The sequence below is a fragment of the Lagopus leucura genome, unplaced genomic scaffold, assembly GCF_019238085.1.
Source record: "Lagopus leucura isolate 7727_CA_CO unplaced genomic scaffold, USGS_WTPT01 Super-Scaffold_702, whole genome shotgun sequence".
NCBI classification, from domain to species: domain Eukaryota; kingdom Metazoa; phylum Chordata; class Aves; order Galliformes; family Phasianidae; genus Lagopus; species Lagopus leucura.
This window is the reverse complement of record NW_024962254.1, coordinates 10,652,866-10,680,814: the sequence shown is the minus strand read 5'-3', so window position 1 is coordinate 10,680,814 and position 27,949 is coordinate 10,652,866. Positions and strand designations below refer to the sequence as shown.

The 27,949-nt window shown below is 39.5% G+C and overlaps 1 protein-coding gene across 1 annotated transcript in view; it reads right to left on the bottom strand.

Moving 5' to 3' along the window:
- Positions 1–27,949, bottom strand: part of ARHGAP42 (Rho GTPase activating protein 42) — a 154,462-nt gene that overhangs the window by 70,264 nt on the left and 56,249 nt on the right. The window contains exon 4 of the mRNA XM_042862489.1: positions 858–929. Within this exon, the coding sequence (XP_042718423.1) occupies positions 858–929 (72 nt within the window). The remainder of the gene's footprint in view (positions 1–857; positions 930–27,949) is intronic.

The window sequence follows — 27,949 nt, the reverse complement described above, 5'->3', positions numbered from 1 at the left end:
CTTTAGCACAGCACAGACACAACCTGAGCTACAGTATCAAAGATTTCCCTTTAAGCTTACAGATGGAAAGCTTCCCATAAAATTTTATGAGTGATCCAAAATGCTTCAGAACTAGCATATTTGTGTAGACAGAAGGAAAGGTTTTAGCTGTATCTCTAATTGACTATCACAGACTTTATGCACCTCCGTGATCAACGCGGTCACAGGAAAACACTTAAAAATCCAGGATCAGACTGAAAATAGCTCTTCCAGTCTAAGAACTTATTTAGACATCATTTTCCCCAGTAATGTCTGATTTTCTGACTACCCTCACAGAGGCAGTCAGCACACTAACACACGTGTAAGAATTGGCTCAAATCACCAACTGCAGCAGTTTCACCAGGGCAAAATCTCTGAGCAATATACAGATAGCAGTCACCACGCTGCATCAGTTGCGTGAGGTGCAGAAGGAAGTCAGATGCAAACAGTATGCCTACAGCACAGAGATTTCTCTTGGTTGTCACACAACATCCACTGCAGAGTCACTGCAGCCACGGTAAATGTTTGAATCCTCGTGTGCTTCTGTGATACTCCAGATGCAACGTAACTCAAATGCAGACATCAAAAGGAAATGCAACTTCAGATGGTAAGAATGTGCAGTATTCACAAAAAAGTTGAACCTTTTACATGTGCTCAGTCTTTAACTCCAAATCTCAATTACCTCCTTCTCTGAAGCAACTAATTCCATCTAACTTAATAGAGATTATGAGGATGGCATAAAATGCATTTGAATGCATATGCCTGCTTTCAATCCAGCTTTCAAGATGTATTCATAAATAAACAGGAAATGAAAAAGAATTCTTTCAACAACCACTTACTTTTGCTGCTCCTATTTGTTCTTTACGGAACTTCTCCAGTGGTGCTATGAGCACATCATTCGCATTCTGGATCTGAAAAGTTAAACACAAAGCATATCTATTCAATATAGAGCATTTGCAGAAATTGGAATCACTCTATTTCTGCCAATGTACACGATGGGAAAATCCATGTCCACAACATGCTGGTAACAGCACATGGACAGAGTTTAAATAATGTTAACTTCTTTGCATAAAACTTAATGCATATGTGCTCACTGGTCTGTTATGTTACATTTTATTGAACAACTAAAGCGATTGTGGAATCTTGGAACCTTAATTTCAGGAAAGTCAATTTCCAGCTCCTGAAGGGGTTAGTCAACAAAACGCCCTGGGAATCTGCCCTCAGGGACAAGAAATTGGCAGGGACATGGCAGATCTTGAAGGAAGCTTTCCTTAGGATACAACAGCCCTTTATCTCTTTATCTCATGGTGCAGGAAGTCAGGAAAGGAAGGCCAGAGACCAGCATGGCTGAACTGGGACTTGCTGGTTAAACTGGACAGCAAGAAGAAAATGCACAGGCAGTGCAAGCAGGGACAGGTAAGCTGAAAGAAGTATATGCTATGCTGTGCAGGCATGGGGTCAGGAAGGCCAACTGAAACTGGACTTGCAAGGGGTGCAAAGAAGAGTAAGAAAGGCTTCTACAGCTACATCAGCAGGAAAAGGAAAGCCCAAGAGAGTGTACCCTCCCTAGTGAGAAACAAAGGCAAGCTAGTAACAGTAGGCAAGGAGAAGGCTGAGGTATTCGACAATGTTTTGCTTCAGTCTTCACCAGTGACTGCTCTACACACAGCCCCTGAGTGAATGGTTCAGAAGGTGGGAACTGGAGGAGCATTGCTCCTCCTGCTGTAAGCAAAGATGAGGTTCGCAACAGCCTGAGGAGCTTGAACATCCGTACGTCTATGGGTTCCAATGAGATTCATCACAGAATCTTGAGGGAACTAGCTGATGTAGTCATTAAGCTACTCTCAATGATATTTGAAGTGTCATAGTGCTCAAATGAAGACCCTGGTGACTGGAAAAAAGGTGACGTAGCACCCATTTTTAAGAAGGACAGAACAAGATCACCCTGGGGATTACCGATCTGTCAGCCTCATCTTAGCATCAGAGGAGATCATGCAGCAGATCCTCCTGGAAGCTGTGCTAAGGCATGGAGACAGGGAAGTGGTATGGGATAACCAGCACAGCTTCACCAAGGGCAGGTCCTGCCTGATCAATCTTGTCGCTTTTTATGATAATGTAACTGTGTAAGTGGACACGGGAAGAACCACTGATGTCATCTATCTGCATATCAGTAAGACCTTGGACATTGTCCCCCACAGCATCCTTCTCCCCAAATTAGAAATATATGGATGTTTGATGGATGAAGAACTGGTTGCAAGTTTGTACTCAGAGAGTGGTGGTCAATGATTCAGTGTCCAGATGGAGATCAGTGATGAGTGGCATCTCAGTGCTGGAACCAATACTCTTTAATATCTACATCAAAGACATTGATAGTGGGGTTGAATGCACCTCAGCAAATTTGCTGATGACACCAAGCTGTGGGGTGAGGTTGATACACCCAAGGGACAGAATGCCATCCAGAGGGACCCAGATAAGCTTGATCAGTGGGCCCAGGTGAACTTCCTGGGGTTCAACAAATCCAAGAGTAATGTCTTGCACCTGGGTCATGGTAACCCCTATTACTAAGATGGGGATGAAAGGATGGATCACAGCCCTGCCACAAATGACTTGAAGGTGCTGGTAGATAGGAAACTGGACAGGAGCCAGAAATGTACCTTTGCAGCCCAGAAAGCCAACCTTATTCTGGGCTGAATCAAACACAGCATGGTCAGAAGGTTGAGGGAGTTGATCCTGCCCCTCTACTCTGTGCTGGTGAGACCTCACCTGGAGTACTGTGTCCAAATGTGGAGTCCACAGTACAGGAGAATTCTGGGCCTGCTAGAGCATGTCCAGGGGAGGGCCACTAATATAATCCCAGGGCTGGAACACCTCTCCCGTAAGGACAGGCTGAGAAAGCTGGGTCTGTTCAACCTGGGGAAGGCTCCAGGGAGAGCTAAGCCTTTCAGTATCTAAGGGGAGGCTATAAGAAAGGACTCTTTAGCAGGGTCTATTGTAATAGGACAAGGGGAAATGGTTTCAAACTAAGAGAGGGGAGATTTAGACTGAATATAAGGAAGAAGTTTTTTACAATAAGGGCGGTGAGGCACTGGAACAGATTGCCCAGAAGGGTGGATTCCCCATCCCTGGAGACACTCAAGGTCAGGCTGGACAGGGCACTGAGCAACCTGATCTAGCTGTAGATGTCCCTGTTCACTGCATGGGAGTTGAACTATATGATCTTTAAAGTTCCTTTCCAACTTGAAAGATTCTATGATGCTGAGATGAATTGTAATGAATGATGTAATACATATAACTGCAACATATAAAAGGGTTTCCCAGTATTTTACTTCCACTTCTTGCATCTTGCCTAAAATCAGAAAATGAAAACTTCCAGGAACATGTTTTGGCAGAGCAGAGAAGACAAACATAATAGGAATGACACTATTTCCTAAAAAAGCTTATGTTTACACAGCATGAAGTTTTGACAGCTGAACCTTTTCAGTTATCTCTTTGGATTATATATATTTATCCTGAGCAGAAGAGAGTAGCTCAGATAGCTCTAAAAAGAAAAGTGGACATTAAGAATACTCCAGATTGGATACCTTTACTTTCTAGTTTTTAAATTAAGATGTCCAGCAGCTATTTTTATCACTTTAACATGAACCAGAATTACTCATGAATCACAATTTTCCCCTCAGCTTTTGTGTATTTAGTGTAAATCTGGGAACTCCTCTCTGATGATCACCCACAGCCCTGACCACCCTCAATGGCTCCTGGCTGTATGGGCAGGCCTTGCACAGGTAGTACAATCCCAATATCAGTCAAGACACTGTGCCCCATAACCGAATATGTAGCTTGGCTCAACTCGTGCCTTTTCAGAACTGATTTTACCAGAGAAAAATCAGAAGAAACATTACATGCAATCCAGACTTTGGGACAATGAGACACTTGAGTCACACAGCATTAGACTCTCCCTACAAAGGGTGTCTTCACCTTCATTTCCTTCTTAAAACAATTTTCCACCCTTTTACTACTGTATTGATGATAACAAAAATTTATATGTATCATTACTATCCACATTTTCTTCTATGAACACAATTTTTCTACCTTTCAGGAATAACAATTCTCTGTCTTTTTTACTCTGGCTTCACAGACAAAGAACCAGATGTCCCCAAAAATGCCTCGTTCTGCACAAGCACACATGCATCCTGAATGCTGCCACCACATGAGACATAAAGCACAATAAAACACATGACAACATTCCATAGTACTGACTTCAGGCTTTGTGCAGAACCACCTCTTTTGCTCCTCACCCATCCAGTCCTCACCACACTCCTCACATTCCATGTTGGGCTCTGGCACATCTAAAGGTCTGGGCAAAGTTAATCTATGTGTGTCTAAGCCAAATGCAAATGAATAAAGCTCTTGGAACTCTTCCAATAATTGATAAGTTTTACTGTCATTACAGCAGGAAAACTTTAAAAAGGGCTGCAAAAATAAACACCCGGAACAAAACCATCAAAACACATTTTCTCTCCTCCCAAATGTGAAGTTGCAATTTGGAAGATCACAGAATCACAGAGCTTTGGAAGTCAGGACTTCCTGACATCCTGAAGTAACTAAACCCAAGACAGTGCAGGCAAGTCTTTGCAGGTAGTCTTTGCATGTCTGACGATGCAGTGATTAAAATGGGCTATGTTAAAATTAAAACTCAGGCACTAGGGATAAGGAGCAAGATGGCTTAAGTGAGTTTTTGCTATACTCAACATATTCCATTGGTCTGACTGTACAAACTGTACAAACAAACTGTAAGGCTGTATCATTCTCCAAGTTGACATTTCCCAAAAATATACAGACTCACAGCCAACATCTATCTATCTGAGGTATCAACACTTTCTACAAGGCGAAGTGCATGCACCTAGCAGAAAATGATTCTTATCCTAAGGATTCCTCTATAAATAAGGTAGATTAAAATTATCAGTGTGCAAAAAATTGAACGACTTGCATGCTACCAGTCAGAGTTGCAGTGCACACATCTAGAAGCAGCTGCTAGAAGCTCTGAGAGCTCACAGAACTGCACATGGCTTTTGGCTTACACAAAGGCACGCTGGAGTCACCAGGACAGAAGTATGGATTCATCTTTTTTTTTAATGCACAAAAATAAGGCTTTACACTTTCAGCATCATTCCTATACACATCAACATATTGCAATGTTCATTTAAGAGGCATTCATATTATTTAATTACAACTACAGATGGCAACAGCCACTGCCAGTCTTGCAGCTAGTCTCTGCCATTCCAAACTAACTAAAAGCTGAATTCACCTCTTCACTTCATCTGAAGCTATCACATTTAGGCAGCCTCCATGCCCAACCAGAAGACCTCCCATCGTATACTGCCCTCCTGGCAGCCTTGAAGGGACAGAAACATGACTACTACCAGTCTCACTCAACTCTCGTGAAAGTGAATGAAATCTTTTGGAAAAGGAGAGTCCTGCATCAAGCAGGCTATAAGTGGACAGTGGAGATCACAAGAGTAATTAGAAGTCATACATTCATTGAGGCTGCCAGATTTCAAAAACCATTTGGTCAATGCTCTCAGAAACATAGTTTGAATTTTGGGTGGTCTAGTGTGGAGCCAGGACTTAGACTTGATTGGCCTTGTGGGCTCCAGCTTGAGGTATTCTGCGATTCCATGATTCTGTGAGTCAGGGTCTGTGCTTAGCCACATCAGCAGAATATGCTGCAAGTTCATCCCCAGCTGAAAGCCTCTGCTGACCAGAGTATGGTGTGGCAGATCACCTCCTGGCAAAGCTACAAGCTAAACAAGAGATGAGTGGTTGCTGTGGGAGGAATGCACTAGATTTGCACTGATTTGCTTCATCTCAGCAGCTGGATCACTAGGCACAGCCCACTTCACTGCACCAAAACTGTTGCCAACTGCCACCAGCTTCTGCCTTGGAATCTAAAAATTATGGAGAAAGATTTTATTTTTTTTTTCCCTTGTGTTTATTTATTCATTTATTTTCATTACCGATTCCCTTCACTGTAGTTACTGTAAATCAGTAACTTATTAAGCATTAAAAATTTGTTAAAGCCAACCCATCAAAGTTTGGAATCTAATCTTCCCACAATCATCTCTATAACAATCCAATTGCTTTAGAAAATCTGGAATTTTCCCTGTGTGTCTCTAATGTAGAAACTTTCTTCCTGCCAAGATGACAATCCCTTTCTTACTCACTTATTGTAACGAGCTGAAATCACAGACACTTGGAACAAGCATACCATGCCAAAAAGTCTATAATGGTTTCTGTAAATAGCAACTTCAGAAATGCATGCTGTGTTTAAAATACAGATCTTTCCCTTAAAAGCTTATTCAGATTAGTCACACCTGTAGGGAAATTATACTCTCTTGATCCAATACAATTACTGAACGGTGCACAGCTCCATCTGCGCACATGGCTAATATACAGCAGTCAATTCAATAACGGGCTACTTTCTCTAGTTTGTACAGCACACAATTTCCTTCATGGAAAAACAAAACAAACAAACAAACAAAAACAAAAACAAAGAATCTCAGTATCAGTTCAGCAGTTTTTTCTAAATTAAGATGCTAGACATAGTAGGCAGCCACAATAAAAATGTTACTTGACAACTGAGAAGGCTACATTAAATAAACCTAGTAAAAAAAATGGATTTTTTATAAAGAACTTAAATCAACATTCTAACTTTGCTATGTATAAATCCATTTAGCATTATTGCTAAAAGTAGGATTAAAATAAGTACCACTAAAATCACTGGACAGACACTGGCCTCTCTGGGCAACCTCCTCTTGTGCTCAAGCGCGCTCCTGGTGGGATTTCCTTTCACCAAGTGGGAATCTTTGGTTTTAATTTGCCTTCCTCCTCCTTCTGCAAATTGCTGCTCACCTGTACACAGCTGTTTGTCAATTAAATACAAAGTATAGTAGTAAAGAGACACCATCTTATGGTTTTGGAACATGAGCCATTTGTGCCATGAGGGAGTGCATTTGTGCCATACTGCATCTACTCAAGGAATACATGCGAATGCAATTAGACAATGTGATTCTGTGACCAGGGCTGATGGTCTGCTTTCTGACAGAACAGAACCAACTCTAGCTCTTCATTTAGACAGTGTGGAACAAGTGGTTTATTCTTCCACTAGTCGTCTTCATCTTTTACTCAGGACAAGTGGATGTAAACAGAAATTTCACTGAAACACTGCAACAGATGCTTGTTTGTTACTCCACCCTAGCAGTATGGACAGAAATGTTAAACTTGTAAGTTTTTAACAAACTGAGCTTCATCTAGCAAACTACAAATGCTGAACCAAGTACAACAGGGGAAAACAATATCTCGTAAGCTGTATATTTGTATTTGTAGGGTTAAAGACTTCAAGTAGCTTACAGAAAGAATTAACAGGATCCTCCCTATCAGGAACTGACATAAAAAGGCAGCAAAGATACCAAGTGAGGCAAATCCGAGTGACAGAATAAAGAATTAGACCAGTTCATCCGAATTATTGTAGGATGCTTTAAGTAAGAAATACATGTATATTTTGCGTTGGTGAAAAAATACTATTATATGCTTCAAACCTCCTTCAAGCACTTTTCACTACCGCACAGAATTACCATGCTGGCATACTGGATATGAAACACACTTCCCTTGAGTACTGAATGACTCATGGTTTCTGAATTCTGACAAACACTGATTTGTCTCATGTTAATACAAGACTCTTAGAAAATACCAATTAAAATAATTCAAATAAGAAAACAAATCTAATAGCAAATATATTCACAGTAATGCATTACTAATGTAGAAATATACTGCTTTTCTTGACAAGAAATGAATAATAAAATTTGGAATAATTTTTCTAAATCTTAATAATTCCTAATGTCATCATCTATCAGATAAACAAAACAAAACAACAACAACAACAAAAAAAAACAACCCAACACACTTCCTTTAATATGTGGCATGCATAAACAGCTCCTAATCAGTAGAACTTCAAATGCAACAATTGAGACCAAACACAGACAACTGGGCATTTACATAATTTAGTTATGGATCAGGTTCACATGCTACGAAGTACGTAAACATGTCATTGTGAAGCACTAGTTATGTATTTAACACCTCAGTTCTTATTTTGAAAGCTGAAAACTATAAATATTACATAAACTTAATACTGTGCATTTCAGTGCCTGTCCCTACTATTAGACCTATGTAGGACAAATATTTTTACAGCTTGTGAAGGTAACTGTACACAGTCAAATCGCATACAAAGAAAATATCATATTTGAAGTTTATCGTAATCCCCATTTTACAGAAACAATATTCAAGCTTGTAATCATTTTCTAAAAGTGTCATCACCAGTACCAGTTATTTCAAGTAAGTTGAAATTCAGATGATGTTAACACAGGCTCAGTGGATTACTACAGTTTTAATCACAATTCTTACGGTGTTCTCTTAAAACATTAGAGTACAAAACATTCATACACAGAACAATGTGAAACAGGAACTGAACTTTAGATGTTAGGCGCTGGCACAGCTGCCCAGAGAGCTGTGGTGCCCCATCCCTGGAGGTGCTCAAGGCCAGGCTGGATGGGCCCTGGGCAGCTGAGCTGGTGGGGGCTGGGTGGGCTTTAAGGTTCTTTGCAACCTAACCATTCTATAATTCTGTTAGGAATGGAACATCAGCTCAAGGATCTTCCCTAATTGCAGTGCTAGCACAAGAAGCAGCAGCCATCTCTGAGTTGTTGTGAATATCCCTGACTCACATTCCATCACCAAGTTTTTAAACCTCAACATTCTATAAATCGCACGCTGATATAAGGTGCATATACATATATCTACACACAATGAATATTGTATGTAAGCATAATAACTTCAACATAACATTATAACCATCATTGCTGTTTTCTTGTATCTTGACTTTGTAATTACTTGGCAGAGGATTTGGTGAATAAAAACTTCCCACAAAATATCGAATTGTAGATGCATAAACTAGATTTGAAAGCTTCCTTAGAAGTATTTGGTATCACATTCTTTGTTTTTTTTTACACTTTCAGAAATATTTGTTATTTTAGAAATACTGATTTTTAGGATCACTTTTGGTTACTTTTGATGCAACTCTTACAACATCTTGAGCAGAAGTAGATTCTCCTGCAAAGCTCAAATGTCTCTGGAATGCAAAAACTTTCAGCAGGGATCCCAGGAATGATCCTGATACCACCAGAGCTCTCTGCCTCAGTACTCAGATATGCCTTATCCCCATCTTTGTAGGACTGCCTCACTGGAGGCAACAGTTAGTGCCCCCGCAGGCACTAGGCCTGCAGCCCAGAAGTCTTCACTTTTTCTCTCTATCCTCCTTCAGGATGCTGCAAACTCCATCCAGGCAGGAGACTTCCAACTGTACAGTTTGTTTCCTCAGTAAAGTCAATTCCCACAACAATTAGACAAGCATTCAGTGTGCCCTGCTGCCCTTCCAGACATGTGACTGTCCTTACTTACCATAGAATAGCAAAAGAAAATTCTAAAACGGGTGTGTTGAGGAAATAGAAAAAGAAGGGAAGACTTAAAGGCTTTTTTTTAACTCAGACATTCAGTGCTGTTAACCCGTTCTGTTCAAGTAAGTTGTTACAGAAACTTACATTACTGTGCATACTGCAAGGCAATGCATCTTTCACACATGTCAAGGTAACAATATTGCTCTTTAAAAACCTGCATATTTTCATAGTTTTTCTCACTCTCCATTTCCACACAGAGTGAGAGTTCACAAAATTAATAGTCCATCAAGATGGCGCTGATCTTAACTCTGCTCCTTCCTTTGCCAGTCTACAGCCCAAGCAAGCTATGGGGCACATCAGGTGGCGAATGCCATGTCAGCAGTACTAACAGAAGGAAGTGAGATTCCTAAGCTCAGATGGGAGGGAAACATTTCATTATTCTCCTGAGTAAGAGAAGCACCGTTTTCTGTACCAGTGGAACAAAGAAAATCCAAGGACCTCAGTGAGGGAAGGCAATTCAAGGAGTACTTTCAGAACCGCACTTGGACAGGGAAGAGAAGAAAAAGAAAAAACTGTTCCACTCATGCCAAGAAGATTGGTAAACGCAATATAAAACAAATCAACCTCTCAGAGAGTCTTGTGACTAAGCCTGTGATCCTTAACCAGATGGGATCTTATTCCATATACTGGAGAGAACATAAAAGTCCTCCAGTGATCCTGCTCCCATTGGGAAGTTTCCTTTGTTTCTCCCAAATATCAGGAAGGGAGGAAAATATTACTGTTCACACTCCACACATTTTGTGAGCTCGCTGGCAGAAATGATTGGGTACACATCTTCTTAAAAATACTCCACTGTACCGGATTTTTCTTTGTGAGTACAGCATGTAATACAAAAGAATTGTTTAAAATATTTCCATTATATCAGTAGATGTAGTGAGTACCTATCAAAGCACAACTACTCTCAAGCACCTTGCCTCTTCTTTTGCACAATCTCCACCCCCATAGCAAACTGTAACATCTACGGTCCTTTGGCTACTGAAAAACCTCAGTGTCCAGGACTCTGGAACAGAATTTTCTTTCCTTCTCTCAGAAGACAAGTTTTGAAGGAAGATCCACACCTGAGAATTCGCTGTACTAACACTGGTTCATCTTCTTGGAGCCAAATCATAACACAGAAATATGAACTCTAAGGGTTGGCACTAAGAGAACAGAGAATGAGAAGTCTTTATATGTTCCTGTAACAGCTTCCACACAAAGTTTGGGAAATGACCTCTAAGGGCAGTCCATACAATGCCAGCATGAAGACCTGACACAAGACACCTCCATCTCCGTAACACAACACCAATAACCAGTAGTCTCAAGGATTTTCCATGCAATGCACTCTGCATCAGACACACAGCATCTGCACTTGTTACAGGCATACAACTCTCCCTTTCCAGGCAACGGGGTTAAAGAAGCACACAGTTACCCCTGAGGTAACTTAAAGACAGGAAGTCCTAAAATCACTGGATTCTCTGCGACCAAACCGAGCAGTTTGCACCTCTACTTCCATGTAGGTAACTCTGAGTAGAAGTACAAAGCCTAAATATTACTATTATTTAGATGTTTCCAAAAGAAAGCAAATGAGTGTTTAGGCCACTGGGTCTGAAGTCTGCTTTGTCTCAGGGGATACTGCTAACTCACTTCAAGTTTTACTTCCCAAAGAAACTTGGGACAAGGGAGAAGAGTCACTGCTCAGCAGAAAGCAACTCGATTCAGCAGAACCTGCACAAGCCTCACAGACATTACAGGATTCATAAGGGTTCCTGCGAAGTAACACTCAGTCCAAAGTCACAGTCACAGCGCTACATGGCACTCCTAGTGTGTAACTCAACAGCTGAGCAACAGATGCAATCTTCACCCACAAATAATCAAGAATAAATTACCAAAGAACTATAACCATTGAAACTAAGTAACAAATGACTTCCTTTAAGATTTAAAAAAAACAGTCAAATCAATTTTAACAGAATTCTCTGGAGGGGCTAAATGTGTCCCATGTGATTTAAATTTTATTAAAATTATTAGATAATAAAGAATATAGTTTTTTTCTTGAGCACAAAACAAAATTATGCTTTTATACATTTTGATTTCATTCGATTTAATTAATTTCCAGTGTAGTTATTACAGCTAGCACTATTTGATGTATGTGTGGAGTGCTGTAACAGATACATTCAAAATCCCCTGTCCGATTTATGCCATGTTGCACGTTAAAGTCTGAGGTTGCCACTGCAATGACTCAGTCTCAGAAATGAACACCTTGCACCCCTGGGTCCTGCTGCAGCACGCTGCTCCTGCTGCCCAGGATCTCTGTCACTGAGGGGAACTGAGTGCCCCCAGCTGGCTTTGGGGTATGGCAACTGCTGCACGTCTGACACGGACAAGACTGACCCAGGGAAACAAAAAATCCAGGTCTTTGGAAATCAAAACCTCCTGCCAGCTGATCCCATCCCCTTAACTCCCTTACTGAAACAGCTTAACAGTATTGTTGTATCTAATGGCAAGGTTTTACACAAGCACAAGGACAAGTTCCTAACAGAAAAAAATATTTAACAGCACTGTATGGAGAGTGGTCAGTCAAACATTTTATGACTACTTTTCTAAATGAGTTGTTCATCTCTTCATGAATACAACAAACACAATATTTAATGACGAGACTCTGATTTTAAACATTTCTCAGTGAATGATAGGACACACAGGAAAAGGCACATCTTAGATGAGAATAACTGTACCATACAGTTATGCCAAAAACATGCATCTTGACAGTCCTCTCTGAATTTATCACTGTAGGCAAAAGAGACTGAAGCTGGCTGCAAAATTTCCATATATTACATGTTTTTTTTTAAGACTGAAAAATGGTGCTTTGGCTTATCTAAGATAAAGAATGCTTGGTGTTCGTTTAATATTTCTTCCTAATGCTATTTCCTAATGCTTTTAACCATGTTGTTCACTCAATGCATTTGTTGCCCATGATGCCTCTGGAGGGAAAAGCTAAATACTTGTTCCATCTGTTTCAAATTCCACATTTGCGAATTTGTAGTATGCTTAAACATCTTTGTTACCTTATAAATATTTGAAGAGAAAATCTCATGATACTTAAAGTCCCAGAATTATTGTTATTTTACAGTAATTAAGTTTTAATGCCTGTATACCAATCTTGTTTGGTCATAAACACACAACTGTAGTACTGACACACGACTAACACTTGAAGCACAAATTTTAAACACCACCAAGAAGAACCTGCTCAATTACTACTGTTTTTATGTGGGCCAGAAATAGAATTTTTTGTAATCAGTTTCTACTGCAGGCATCAGTCTTTGACAAACTGCATGAGCGGCTGAGGACAGATTGATAGCCGAGGCTCAGGCTGTCCTGCTGAGCGGGGGCTGAGCAGCAGATGCACATTATCCATCACCCCAACAAGCAGTAAGTCAGGGGCTACAAACCTGCCATGTACCCAGCAAGAATGCTGCTTTTGGTAACATTGCAGTGGCAATGAGATGTCTTGTACATTTTACTGGCAGTCCTAAAATTTATTTACATCATATAATGTCATCTGCAGGCAGAAAATAGACTTGTTCTCTGAGGGGCATTCCATCCGTGTCTTTCACAAGTGCTCTAAATTGCTGAAATGAAATTCCTACAAATGCTTACATTAATTCTATTTTACGTCTTCAAGATGCACAAAACAATGCCTGAAGAAAATGAATTACTGAAAGCAGTCATATTTGTTACACATGTATCTGTATAAATAAAAATGTACATATACAAATTTCTGCAAATATTTTATTGTCGCTCTCAGAAGAATATTAATTTTCTTTTCAGACAGTAAAAGTGAAGAGACAGGTTAAATAGCTCAAACTTTGAGCCAAAGAAGGTAAAATCGTATCTTCTTGCTACCAACAGTTTCAATAGTATCTTATGAACTCAAAGTATGATATGAAAAGCACATGGTGCTAATGTTTAAAAGTATCTTTAACAATTCACTACAGATTTTGAAATATATTTGCTCTTTTAAAAATTATACTATACCACAAATTCACATTTAGAACATGTTTTAAAATAAGATTATATAACAAAACGTATGCTTTCAGTCACTACTAACTACAACTAATACAAATGTGAATGAAAATAACCTTCAAGAAACACAACAAACTAAATTTTACAAGGTAAACAGGGAAATGGACAGATGAAAAATATTTCTTAGAAAGAATAAAGTAGAATATGATCTCATTCTGCCTACAGACCAGTGGTACAGAAAACAAAGGGCTGCTTGACAGAAAACAGCATTTGATAAGCTGTCTGTAAAATGAAACTGAGATTGCATAGCAATATATAATGGTCTTAAGAAAGTGAGTATTAGAGTTTGGTAATAAGATGAAAAATCAAACTGAATTATTGAAGACACGATGAGTTTTCTGATGATTAATAAACACATGTTTACATGTTACAGCTACACGCGCTAAACTGAAGGAAATCAGATCTTAGACTTTAAAACGTTTGCAAAGTGAGCTCATAACTCCTCTCTCACAGGCACACACCAGCAAAGGAATCCTGTGCTTGCTGAAGCATACTCCAGAAGAAACATCTGTGTACAAAAGGAGCCTAAATAAATTCATAGAAGTTACACTTTATAACACAGTCTAAGTGAATGGGGAAAAAAAATGCAGAAATGAATGCAATATGAAAATCATTTATTTCAAAATTCAGCTTGTTCCCTACATCCTCTTTTCTTCTATTTCTCACTTTCTCTCTTTGTAACTTGAATATAAACAGTAAAATACAAAGCTCTTCTCGTGCGTCAAGTCAAATGGCAGATATTATCCCACGTATTGCAGATATCAAATAAGGATGTAAATAGTGGCATGTTGTTAATTAGGCTTCAAGAGGAAATTAGGATGCAAAGACAGGCACTGAGGGAATTGCCCAGACACTGGTTTTAACAATACTGTTACTACTCTTCCACAGTAACTTTTAACAAACTTGACTTCATCCCTCTCTCACAGTATGCCTTGCCAAGAAACCAACTTGAATAAAGGCCCTCGTTAGCAAGAAAAGCTTGGAGGACAGACGTGCTACTTGAACTTCAAATTGCCAAAGGGTGCCCAACTACTGGCAGTTTGCTGATTGCCAGCAGGGTACACAAGCCAGCCCCAGAGCCTGACCATGCCTGGGTCTGCTGTGCTCCTGCTTCAGGAACAGCAACAAAGATGCACCTCCAGACACTGATATGAAAGCTTAGGATATCAGCTTCCTCTACCACAGCATACCCACATTGGTTATCCACACATGTTCAGCTCAGATGGGACATGCCCTGGGAAGGAATTCTGCAGTAAGTATTCATTCAACTCTTATTTTATCTGCTCCCTGTTAGCTTTTGTGTAAAATCGTATTGTTAAGGTATTGTCGTGTCTTGAGCCTAGCAGTTATGGCCAGGAAAAGATCTGGGAGTAATTCAGGGTTGCTCAGAAATCTCCCTGCTGACATTTTGATGACTATTACCTTTGTAACATCATTTGACAACTGACACTGACTGAATCTGGAAAAGAGAAGCATGTTCTATCTATCTAAAGGAAGTTATGGATCAGTAGAACGTAGTTCCTGTAATTTTTCAGGATGTTTTATTGATTTTCTTCCTAAAAATACCTTTCAATTAACCAAGAAGGGTTATTCCACATTACTCCTTCATTGCACAAAGACATATTTAAAGAATTTCTCTTTTGTGTGTGTCCTATATTCCTCTTCTTCATTCAGTAAACTCTTGCTTACTGAATGCCTACTGAATTGCTCAGTGTGTTTGTCACTGCCCTCACTGATGCAAGAAGCTTTGCCCACCTCCCTGCCAAGGAAGCTTCTGATCTATTCTCAGTCTTCATCTTCCTTCTTATTTCTATCTGCACAATTACTTCTAATCTTCTACATAAGTGAGGTCAATGTATAAGTTGATGAAGAATGCTTTTATCTGTGAAAAAATTACAAAGATGTCTGAAGCATTTTCTCCTATTGGCTTTTTGTTTTCCAACAGAACTATAAATTTCTGTCCCTCAACAAACTGAACACTGCCTGGTGTCAAAGAAAAAGAAACAAATAAACAGAGCTCAGCTTGCTTTCATCCTCCTGAAAATATTAAGTAGCCAGAAATAAATCAGCAAAGGATACAGTCAGGGTAGGTGGCTAAGCATCTGTTGAGAGATGCCATTTCTTTTTATGGCTTACTCTATGGCTTGTCCCAGTGAAATTCGTAGAAGATAAAATAATTACAAGCACAACCACAAAGAAGGAAAAACAGCTCCACTGTGTACTTACAAGTTTGGGTATTTATCTTTTTATCACTACCTCTAATACAAACAGTCAAAATCTCTTGACTAGGCCGAGAGTTCAAACCATAAAAAAAGCAAAAGAAAACTTGAGAATGTCATCTCAGAAAACCAAAGGAAAGAAAAAAATTATGTTTTTTCTTCCCTTTATGGAATTCAAAACAAACAAAAAAATCCTCAGCAGGAGTGTTTACAATGCATACTGTAGTGGGGGAAATGGAGCACTGAACTAAATAAGAAAAATAGACTTGTAATTCAAATATACCTATGCTTCACAGTATTTTTAATAGTAAATGATTCTACTGAGAACACTGTAAGTGCAGCTGTTTTACTGTGTTGAAAATATCCTTCACCTCTTAAATGAATCTAAGAAAAGTACTTTTTCCACATGAATAAAAACCAAACCCAAAACCAAAAGCCCACAGATCTTCTTGCACCAGAGGAGAAACTTCTAATTTAGGAAATATAGGAATGCCTGTCTTAGCAGAGGAGTTGCGGTGGGCTTTCTTACTTTGTTTGCTATTTTTATTGTTATTATTATTACCACTTTATTTAAATTCAAAATCTTAACGGTTTCATGTATTAGATGATTAAGACAAATCTTTGTAAATAAGCAACAGGATTTACTTTACAAGGTTCTCACTTGAGGCACTTTCACGCTGGCTGTTACAGCGAGGTATATTTCACCCCAAATAAGCTCTGCATGGTTATGATTTTGTCTCTCTGCTTTTCCAAGTCCTGATCTGTAAATGCTGTGGCCAAGCCTGTTTTTCTCGCTGAGCAGATGTCAACAAAGCTTCTCCAGAGTTCAGCAAATGCACTCTAGCCAGACTCCTTGTGAGGTCCATTGCTATTTGAAGGGAAAGCTGGAAATCAATAAAAGAACAAATAAACACTTCTCTATCCAAAGCAAGAAACTTCTGACTTACTATGAACAGTAAAAACAATGTTTTTTAATTACTGCCCATTATCCCTTAAGGGATACTGAGCTGTCAGACTCACCACAGCATTTATTTTTAAAAAGTGTCATTTGTCAGAAATCCTGAAGCTAACTTGTCATATGCTTTCCTCAATAAACAGAAAGCGAGTGCCTTCTTTGGAAAGAGAACATGAAGAAATTAAGGCAGATGGGACAAGAAGGCTGCACTTCAGCAATAGTCTTCTAAAAGAGATCAGGAGCTTGAGAACCTGAACGTCATCAGCAAATTCTTACCAGATCAAAACAGAAACATCCCAAATTTTTAACTGAAAGAAACAACAACAACAACAAAAAAAACAAAACAAAAAAAACAACACCACAAAAAAAAACCCCTAGATGAACATTTAATAGAGAGGCAGTCAGAGACAGAAATAAATAAATAGATGTCCCAAGAAGGAAGCCGAGAGATGTTGGCAGAAATATGATTATTAGAGCTAAGTTTTTATTTTAAATTTTCCAAATTGCTAGAAACAAGTATATTTGACTTATGAGCTTCCTTGCTTTCTATAAAGAAACAGGAAAATGGGCCAGCTACAAAACTCTCCACAAAATTTAGGCTCCTGAATAATAAAAGCTATCTTCTTATAGCCTCACACAAAGTGGTCTTGGTAAAATGTCATGGCTAATAACTCTTAAATACAGCTCAGAAAGCAGATATTCATTAGAGAATGTCCTACTTCTGACTCTCTCCTCTTCCTGATAATTGCACTCCCTTAAATAAACAGAGACTAGAAGTCTTTGTGAAAAGCATCTGGTATTCTCAGCTCATTATCATTACAGACATCTTTGAAATAATTTACTGAACAATATTTCATGACAATCTGATTAACTGTGGCTCAGGCTAAGAAGGGTCTACGGTCACCGATTAAGTCAACAATAGTAAGTACTTACTCTTCCTCTATATTACCTTTCACACTGGGCTCAGTCTTATTTTGTGCCTTAAACACTTCTGTTTTCCTTGGCAGATCATTTCACAATATAGTTCATCCTGAGGAAGTTTTCCTGACATTCAGTGTAAATTCTTTCCCAATTTCTTCCTGTCAGATGGTTGCCTCTTTTTAGCCAGATTGATGTAAGCAATGCACATATATTCCACACAAAGGAAAACAAGTTCTACTCATCAAGTGCAAAAGGAGAAGGTAAAATTCCCTCTTTTCATGAATTAATGCAGAAAAATGTAAAAGAGACAATCTGAGAAGTGTTGTATCAGATCTTTGCCTCATTGCTTTTAAACTCAAGAGTTTCTAAAATCCTTAGGTATGAGAATAAATACACAAACAGAAGCAAGCAAATTATGCACACATTATTTATACATAAGCTCAGTCATCCCCAGTGCTCTGAACAATTCAAATGGTCAGTGTTTACAGAAATCATGTTTAATTTAGAATTGTGTATACATATATATATATATATAAATCTTTATCAGTTTGCAGTGAACCTGAGTCAAAATTAGAAACCTGTTTTTAGCCTTTAAATACCAATGAAGATCTCTGCAGTCCCTCTGCATGGGAGCCTGTGCCCATGCTCTGTAACCTGCACAGCATGGAAATGCTTCCTGGTGTTCAGAAGGAACCTACTGCATTTCAGTTTGTGCCTGTTGCCTCTTATCCTAACACTGGGCACCACTGACAAGAGCCTGGTTCTGTCCTCTTTTCAGCCTCATTTCAGGCATTTATGAACAATGATGAAATCCCCTTAAGCCTCCCCTTTTCCAGGGTGAGCAGTCCCAGCTCTCAGCTTCCCCTCATGGGAGAAATGCTTCAGTCCCCTCATCCCTTGGCCTTTTGCAGGACTCACTCCAGTATGTCAAGGGCTCCCTGTTACCTGCAGGGCCCAGAACTGGACTCATCACTCTTGCTGTGGCTTCATTAATGCTCAATAGGGAAAACAGCATTAGACTTCTAGGTGCTAACCTAAGAAGTTTTAAAGATCATTTGGAAAATGAACCTTGTTAATTGCAGCAGATAGTCCAATTGTGTTATCACAGTATATTTAGGTGCTACTTTGAAAAGAAACCATATTCCTGGAATTGATCATCCCATAATCGCTTCCATTATTTTTAGGATGCTATACAAGACTTAAATTTGCGACACAGTTGAAGAAACTTTTGTTTCTTCAATTAACTTTTGTTACATGTTAAAGACCATAGTAACAGTAGCTCTCAATTATTTTAGGTAAAAAAAAAAAAAAAGATAATGATGTGGAGACTTTGCTCCTTTTTGTGATAGTTACAGAATCACAGAATAATCTGGAAGACCCAAAATCATCTAATCTAAGTGTCCACCTACCAGTATTTCCCCACTAAACCATGTCCGTTGGTACATCTAAACATTTCTTGAATACCTCCAGAACGGTGACTCCACCACCTTCCTGGGCAGCCCGTTTCAGCACCTAACCACTTTATCAGAGAAGTATTTCGTAATGTCCAACCTGAATCTCCCCTGGCATAACTTGAAGTCATTTCCTCTAGTCTTATCACCAGTTATGTGGGAGAAGAGGCCAACATTCACTTTGTCACAACCTCCTTTCAGGTAGCTATGTAGCAAGCTACAAGGTCTCCCCTGAGCCTCCTCTTCTCCAGACCAAATGATCTCACTTCTCCCAGCTGCTCGCTGTAAGACTTGTGCTCCGGACCCCTCAGCAGCTTAGGCGTCCTTATCTGGACACGCTCTTTCTTGTAGTAGGAGGCCGAAAACTGAAAGCACCCGAGGCACAGCCTCACCAGTGCCAAGTACTGGAGCGGAATTACTTCCCTAGTCCTGCTCACCACACCATTCCTGATACAAGCCATGATGCCACTGGCCTTCTTGGCCACCTGGGCACACTGCTGGCTCATGTTCAGTTAAGCGTCAACCAACGCTCCCAGGTCCATTTCTTCCACACAGTCTTCCAGCCACTCTGCCCCAAGCCTGTAGTGCTGTCTGGGGTTTTTGCGGCCAAAATGCAGGACCTGGCACTTGGTCTTGTTGAACTTCATCTGATTGGCCTCAGCTCAGTGATCCAGCCTCCTATCCTCAGGCAGATTGATGTCTCCTCCCAATTTGATGTCATCTGAAAACGGAGGGTGAACTCAATCCCCTCATCCAGGTGCTCAATAAAGATACTAAGTAGAACAGGTCCCAGCACTGCCCCTTGGGAAACACCATTCACAACAGGTTGTCAGATGAATTTAACTCCATCACCGCTCTCTGGGCCGAGCCCTCCAGTCAATACTTTGTCCAGCAAAGAGTATATCTGTCCAAGCCATGGGCTGCCAGCTTCTCCAGAAGAATACTGTGGGAGACAAAGGTTTTGCTGAAATCTGGGCAAACTACGTCAACAGCCTTTCCCTCATCCACCACCAGGCAGTTCACTCAATTATAGCAGGAGACCAGGTTGGATCAGGACCTGCCTTTTGGGATTCTGTGATTATTGGGCCTGTTCTACACGCTGTGTGATCTCAATGAAGATGATTCTGTTCTACAACTTTCTTTGGCACTGAGGTCAGGATGACAGGCCATTATCACAGTAAGTGTTATTCCTGTATTGTCATTTTGGAAACAGGTACCTTGAAAAAAAACCTCTCCTTGTAGGGCCATGAAATTAATTTCTGAGTAGCAGGTCCCCCTTACTGGAAGCCTCACCAGGATCTTATAGAAAGTTATCACTACTGTTGCTCAAAACATAAAATATGAACCTGAATATATACTTTATAAATACTTGCCAATCTACAGATATTACAGAGCTCAGATATGAGAAGAGGGTTCTAACTTTAGAGATACTTTGAATATTCAAAGTGCTTTATGTGAAATTTATATTTATTACAAGATCATTCCCCAAACAGAGGGAGAGAAAAAAGTTTAGGTAAAGAAAAGGTCTCATGTATTTTGTCTCCCATGCTCAGAAATGTGGAGTAAAATTCAACTGACCCTGCCAAAAAAAAAAAAAAAAAGAAATCCAACCAGACCAAATCTGGGATGCTTTAAAAGTGAAAGCAGCAAACCATACTGATGACTTTAGCCACCCAGGTCTCCTGTATTGCCATAGGAATATCTCACCATTGATACACTGCTCGTCCCTCCAACACTCTCCTTGAATAACACTTCTTTTTGGCAACTAGAGATGTGTTGTGTCATCCCTAGGGTGGCAAAAAAAACATTCAGACACTTGGTATTTTCAGACCACACTAAAAACATCACATCAGTGGATAAGTGGTGGGCACTGGGACTAAGGAAGAAGAATAACAGAATCACAGAATGGCTTCAGTTAGAAGGAAGATTAAAGGTTATTAAGCTCCAAGCCCCCTGTTGAGGGCAGGGCTGCCAACCTCCTGATGGCTGCAGAGAGCCCCAAACAACCCAGCCTGGAACACCTCCAGGGGTGGGGGCACCCATCCCTGTAAGTAGGCAGCAGTTCATGAGGCATCATTTAACACCTGACTGTTGCTTCCAGAGGCTGAGAATTGATACAGCAGCTACATGGAATTGTGCTGTCACTGCAACCATGATCTGACCAATCTGTGCTACCCTTGTGTATGAAAAAGAATTTTCACCTTCTCAGATGCTGTGGGTCACTGTGGGTAAAGGAGTCAATTCAAGTAACTGCAAAAGTGGGGTCAATAGCTCCTAACCTTCACTATCTGGGAATCACTTCGTGTTATACAGCACAGCTGCTGCAAAATAAAATGCTGAGACAGTCAGCCTGGTGGTTGAATGCTTTGCCTTTTGCTGTGCCTGCTTCCTGACCTAATCAACACCAATGAACCTCTAAAATCATTGTCAAAAAAAAAAAAAATAGGTTGAGGAAACTCATTACTCTCAGATTCGAATGCAATTGGAAGTTGTATTTTGTTTTAACAAGGATTCATGAATGAACATGTCCAGGCACAAAGCCAAAGTTAGCCACAGTGTTTGTAATGGTCCTATGCCCAGGAACCCTTAACTCCCAGCTGGTAAGCACGTATTCTCTCAGGAAACAAAAAGCACGTGTAAGAACATATAATGTATTTTCAGAGGAAAAGTAGGCTAGCTACAGATTTGAACAATTCAGAGACAAAGGAACTTTTGTTTGTGCTGAATCCATGGAAAATATTTTATTATGTCCATGCTATTGACTGTACTGCTTCGGTCTGCATACAATACACTCCTGAACCCAACAGAAATTTCACGAGCTGATTAGAGAAGTACAATGTAGCTGCTAAAGTCAACTCCCTCCAACCGCAGGAGAAGATTATGGTTTTCCTTAAAAAGAGGTGTAATCATAAACAACCCATAAGAAAAAAAATATATAAGTTTATAGATAGTTTAAATTGATTTCACACTATGAAATACAACTGCATACTTAGAAAGGTTTATTGATAGCTAAGGTTATTCAAGCCTCAAAGCTGCTCAGAAGTTATTTAAGCCTTATATGCTGAACAATTATGATTTAGAAGGTTCTGCCAATAGTCTGTGGTGAAAGTTTAAACTAAGTTTGGGAACAGGATGCAGGATTATGAGAGACATGCAGGAAATAGGATAGCACTTACTGTGACAAGACACTTAGAGCAAAAGGGCTAAAAACAGTTCCGTTCTTTGTTTATTTCTGCTCAGATGGGAGTGTGACTAATAGCAGAAGTCAATTTAGAAAGCTCTCATTTAACTTGCCAACACAGTGTGAGAGCCAGCTTACAGTGAGAGAAAGGTGTAGCATGCTCTGTATTTAAAAGGCAGCATTTTACTGAAGATCAGGTATCCAAAGAAACAGAACTCACCCTTTTTTTAATCTACAATTCTATGGGAGGCTGTAGTTGTAGCCCCATCGCTGGAAACCTTCCACATGTTCTCTTGTGATCTCTTTTAACCACCAGAAAAACAACTTCTCTTCACCACAGCTAGGTGTATCAAAAGGGCTGCAATGAACACAGGCGGTCATGCTAACATAAGTTAGCAGGATTGCTGATGCTGCATTGCTTAATTATGCTCTCTTCGACCTGTCCTTTGCCCTCCCCTGTGATGCTGAAAGTTTTTGGCAATGTGGCTGAAAAACAACCAATGAAATGTTTTGTTTTACTCACTGCCAGGTCATTCTTCTGGAGTGGGTGCATAAACTGGCACGGCTGCTGGGGAAGTAAACAAAACTGTTAATCACTTTCAGTCTTAACTGAAGTAAGAGCACTAGCTCAGGGATAGGCATCTAAAAGAGCTGTTCAAAGTAACAATAACTGGAGCTTCTACGGACATTTGAAAACAGAAAACAATCTAAGTGTTCCGCAAACCTTAAGACAACATCTCAATGAGAAGACTTCAAATGAAATATCTTTTGCTGGGCAGGCCATGCCTGTGGGCTCATGCAGATTAAACCAGTTCCCCAAACAAGAATACTCAGCTGCCTTGACTTTCAAAAAACTTTGTCAACTAGCTTTCTTCTGAAAAGATGTTAACTGATCTGTTTTTAGATGTACATACCCTTAGGTACATAAAGCACTTGCATCTATTTCCACTTTTGATCACCTCTATCAAGACAGTGAATAAGACACAGATTCACAGATTCTGCATCTGGGATTTAGATTATTCCAGAAAGCAGATTAAATTAAGAAAACTTCCAAAAATAAATTCTTCATAGTAACAAAGTACCTTTTCTCATACTACCAAGAGAAGTGGAGATAAAATCAGAGTTCATTTAAAAAAAAAATAAGAGGCAGATGGTCAGATAACAGCATGTTCTGGCATTATTAGAGATTAGTAATGGGTACAGCACATGCCCACTGCTACAAGCAAATCCATTCCATTCCTCTCCACAGCCACACATTAAATACATCACTTCATTGCTGGTGGGTTGGTTGCTCTACCAAAGATCTGTTCGCCTTGAAATACTCTTAAGTCCAAACACCTTTTTCTTTACTCCATCAAATGTCACCTAAGAAGACACTGGTTAGTGACATATACAAGCTGAACTCACAACTACCTGAATTACTGCAGAGACTAAAATGTCATTACAGTAAAACTGTTCCAGATACTGTCCAGTGAATGCTTTTCAAAGCACTTTGGGAAGTTACTGTCTTGTAAAGCAACGTTCACTGAAACACAGAACGTGAAATGAGTATATGAAATTGAGAACAGATTGAATTTACAAAATGAGAAATACCAAGCAGCTTTCTAACCACTTACTTTGAACTTTGACTGAAGGATTTCACGTCTGTCTCTGAATGGTACTTTTCAAAACTGGACAAGAAATGCTATTTTGTGAATGTTCTCTCCTAATTGAAAAATACTGTGAAGTACACCAGAAATTGTCTGAAATTTGGTTACAGTTAAATTTTTACTGCACAATTTTCAATAACCACTTCCTATTCTTATCTGTAGCCATTGCTGGTTAGTCAGTGAAGAACAGCATGAAAAAAGCTACTGAGGCACTACATCAGCCTACTGAGATACTGTAAAAACCATTGCTTACAGATAGCTGTTAAATCTTTTAATAAAATGTCCGACAGTCCAAAGATCAAAGACTTGTTTTTATATTGCAATAAGCAGAAATCACCCCAGTACCTTCCTAGGTGGGATGTAATTGCAACTACAAGCACCTCAAGTATAGGAAGAGAAGAGGAGAAAGTTTAAAAGGTAAATGAAACAACTGTATTCATCTTCAGTGTGACAAGCATCTCTGACAAGCATCATGATTTAAAGAAGAATGGAAATTCCTTGTTTCCATTCTCAAGTAGAGCAAATATTAAAAGGATGACAATTATCAAAGCCTTCTTGCTCAGGCTTTGGATATAGTTTTTGGCACCTCTGATAAAAAAAAATGTTTGCTACAGGAAAATAACTATGTTATGCTTCGAACTCAATGGCAACCACCTTGGATAGAGCAATGTCTGCCTTAAAAAATGGCTGGGTTGCTTTCTTTCTCAGGTGGTAGGTTTAGGAGGCAACAGTGAAAGACAGAAATCCGGCACAAATCCTGGACAATATGTTTTCAGTTTATTTCATCACAATGGCTAAAGCCTGAGCAAACTCTGTATTCCAGAAGTCCTTTCTGCAACCTTAAACAGAGAGGTGTGTTTTCACACCACAAGTCTGCAGATGGGCAGCAGTTACAGGGGGCACTATTTAAAAAAGCTGCTTTCCACTGAGATTTGTTTGATCTTTTGAATATTATCATTATCAGAAGTCACAGGATGTTTTAATGTTTTCATTATTTACACATAAATACTGGAGTCAGCAATTTTACAGGATGAAAATGATTACAGACATTTAGAAATATACTTCAAACAAATTAGGAATGCACCAAACTAATTCTGCAATTGAAAAATAACATTAAGAGCTCCATATGTATTCCTAAACATTAACGTCTGAGAAACTCACAGAAGCTCACACTACCATCTGGGAGAGCAAGTTAATTAGGTACGAAGAGCACCTAATTTAAATTCCAAACTGTCTGGCGTAGTATGTTTCTTTTATGAAAGCTCAGACATCCACGTGTACATATAGATTCTAAATGCTAAACTACATTAGTGATAACAGAAAGTGAGATGTTTACTTTTACTCTCTGAATTGCATTTCTGTTCTTAAATTGAGCACGAATGTTAAGAAACATTCATTGAGCATGTGTGTTTTTGTACTTAAGTGGTGTTGAGAAAGATAGCAAGAGGATTCCTTCTGCCTTTCATCCTGGTTTCAGCTGGGACAGAGTTGATTTTTCCTTCATAGTGTCTGGTATGATACCGTGTTTGGCTTTAAGGGAAAAACAATGTTGATAGTACACTGACGTTTTATTTGTTGCTGAGCAGTACTGCACAGAGCCAAGGACATTTTGGTTTCTCAACTCTTGTGCTGTCCTGCCATTAGGGAGACTGAAGGGTCACGAGGAGCTGGGAGGGAACAGAACCAACTGACCTAAACTGGCCAAAGCAATATTCCATACCATACAACATCATGTGAAAAAAGCCTTGAAAAATGGTGCGGACTGGCTGCATACTGGCCAGTGAGCAACTGCACTGTGCATCACTTGTCTTTTTATATGTTATATTATTATCATTACTACTACGTTTTTTCATCTTTCTTTTCTTATTATGTAGGGCACTCTGAAAATAATGCCCCCTATTTATTTCCATAGAAATGGCAACTGATACAAAGAGTACAATAATACTTTTTGATATCATCATATTCTCAGCTACAAAACACTGGTTTTCAATAGTCACCACCATTAACTGTGCATTTTCACCAGCCATTAACAAGAGCCTGCACGGCCATCCAGAAAGTGGCTGGTCTCCCCTGTCACTGTTCCCTGCTGAAACACACCGCCCACTGCCTCACAGCACTCATATCCACTGTTTGGTCTCCAGAAATGTTCAGCAAACATCAGTGAATGTCAATGGGTGCAATTTCCCACATGGAGGAATTCAGTTCCACACCTTTGCTTCATATGCACTTCTGTCCACATGCCATTTTCCAGACTGTCCCTCTGCTGCCATCTGTCACAAAGCAACAAAACTGAACAGACTAGTGGTGGGAAGGTTCGAGCTGTTCTGCCATACCACCAGCATCTGCCTCTGATGTCGTGGGCCAACATAATACAACAGAAGGCATTGCTTTTCAAGCAGCCCTCATGAAAAGTTTCTATCTCAACTCATGAGTTCTACTTTTTTAAAAATTTATTTTGTTCCCCAATCCACTGGGAGAACAAATGAGCGAATGACTGTGCGGTACTTCACTACCTGCCAAGTTAAATCACAACAGCCTGAGATACAGCAAGAGGGAAAGCAGCACAGCAAATTCTTCCTGATGAGCAAAACAGAGACCACATTGCAAATCTGCCCCCAGGAAGCCTGCAAGAAAGAAACAAACATCTCTCTGAATTCATTCTCAGTTAAAGTGATCACAGACTACACTGCCTGTAGACAACTGAATAGTTAAAATACTATCCTTTTTTTTATATTAACTACGTCTAAGAAATTCCTATCTCCTTGACAGTAATGCTGTCCTAGAAGGTCATTTTCCTTGAATGAGCTGAAGTGAGGGGAAGTAGTCGATAGAAAGTCAAGGTCAAAGGAATTATTTTTCCAGCTGGATCACTTCTTCAACTACATTCACTACAGTCAGACCAACACTTGAACCAACTCAGCAGAGAAGACTTGTCTTCTTCTTAAATGAGTCAAGAAATATTCTACAAATAATAAAATCATATGAACACAAAAGCATCTTTCTAGCTGTTGCTCCAGTTCCCTCCCACTTTTTTTACACTGACAGTAGTTCAGACAGGGAGCTGACTCAGATTTGGGTCTGAAATCTGGTTCTGAGCACCATTCATGAGAGAGGAGTTTTTGTAGCAGTTACTCCAAGTGTTCTACAGTGAAAACATAGCAGAAAACTGCAAATTGCTGATGTTCAATCCTTTCTCTTCAGCAACAATTCCCAAGGCTAAGAGGCACAAACCTGAACAACACAGTATAATATGCTTTAAAAAATTAGAATTCATATTATATATGGCAAGGACACAAACTTCCTCCTAATATCTAACCTAAACCTCCCGTCTTAGTGTAAAATAAATACAAATAAATTCAGTAATGGGAGAATTAAGGATGAAGGTTTTTTCCTTTTGTTTCTCTAATATTTCATATAGTATTTGCAAATTACTCAGATCAGAAAGCAGAACTTCTTTATGGTAAGGATGTTGGAGCACTGGAACAGGTTGTGAAGTCTCCTTATACGCAGATATTGAAGAACTATCTGGATACCTACCTGTGTGACCTATTGCTGGGAACCTGCTTTGCAAGGAGATTGGACTCAATGTCTTGATGTCCTTTCCAACCTCAGCAATTTTTTGATTCTTTGGCAGAATTTGAAGTAAACAGCTGCTGGGAGAGGAGTGAGAGCAGCTGTGCTGGAGTTCAGCTGCCCATTAGGGTGAAACCACCACAGAGCTACACTGAATATAACGTAACACTCAAGATAATACATTCAGTACTTCAAATTAGTAAGGGATCTCAAGAAAGAGGAAGTCAGTAACATGAACCAATCCATCTACAGTGCCACAACAGCATTAATTCCATGACAGAAATGGGAACTGTTATTTTATTTTAGTCCCAGTACATTTCTGTTTGTTATATATTTTGCTAACAGTATCAAATGAGTAAGAAA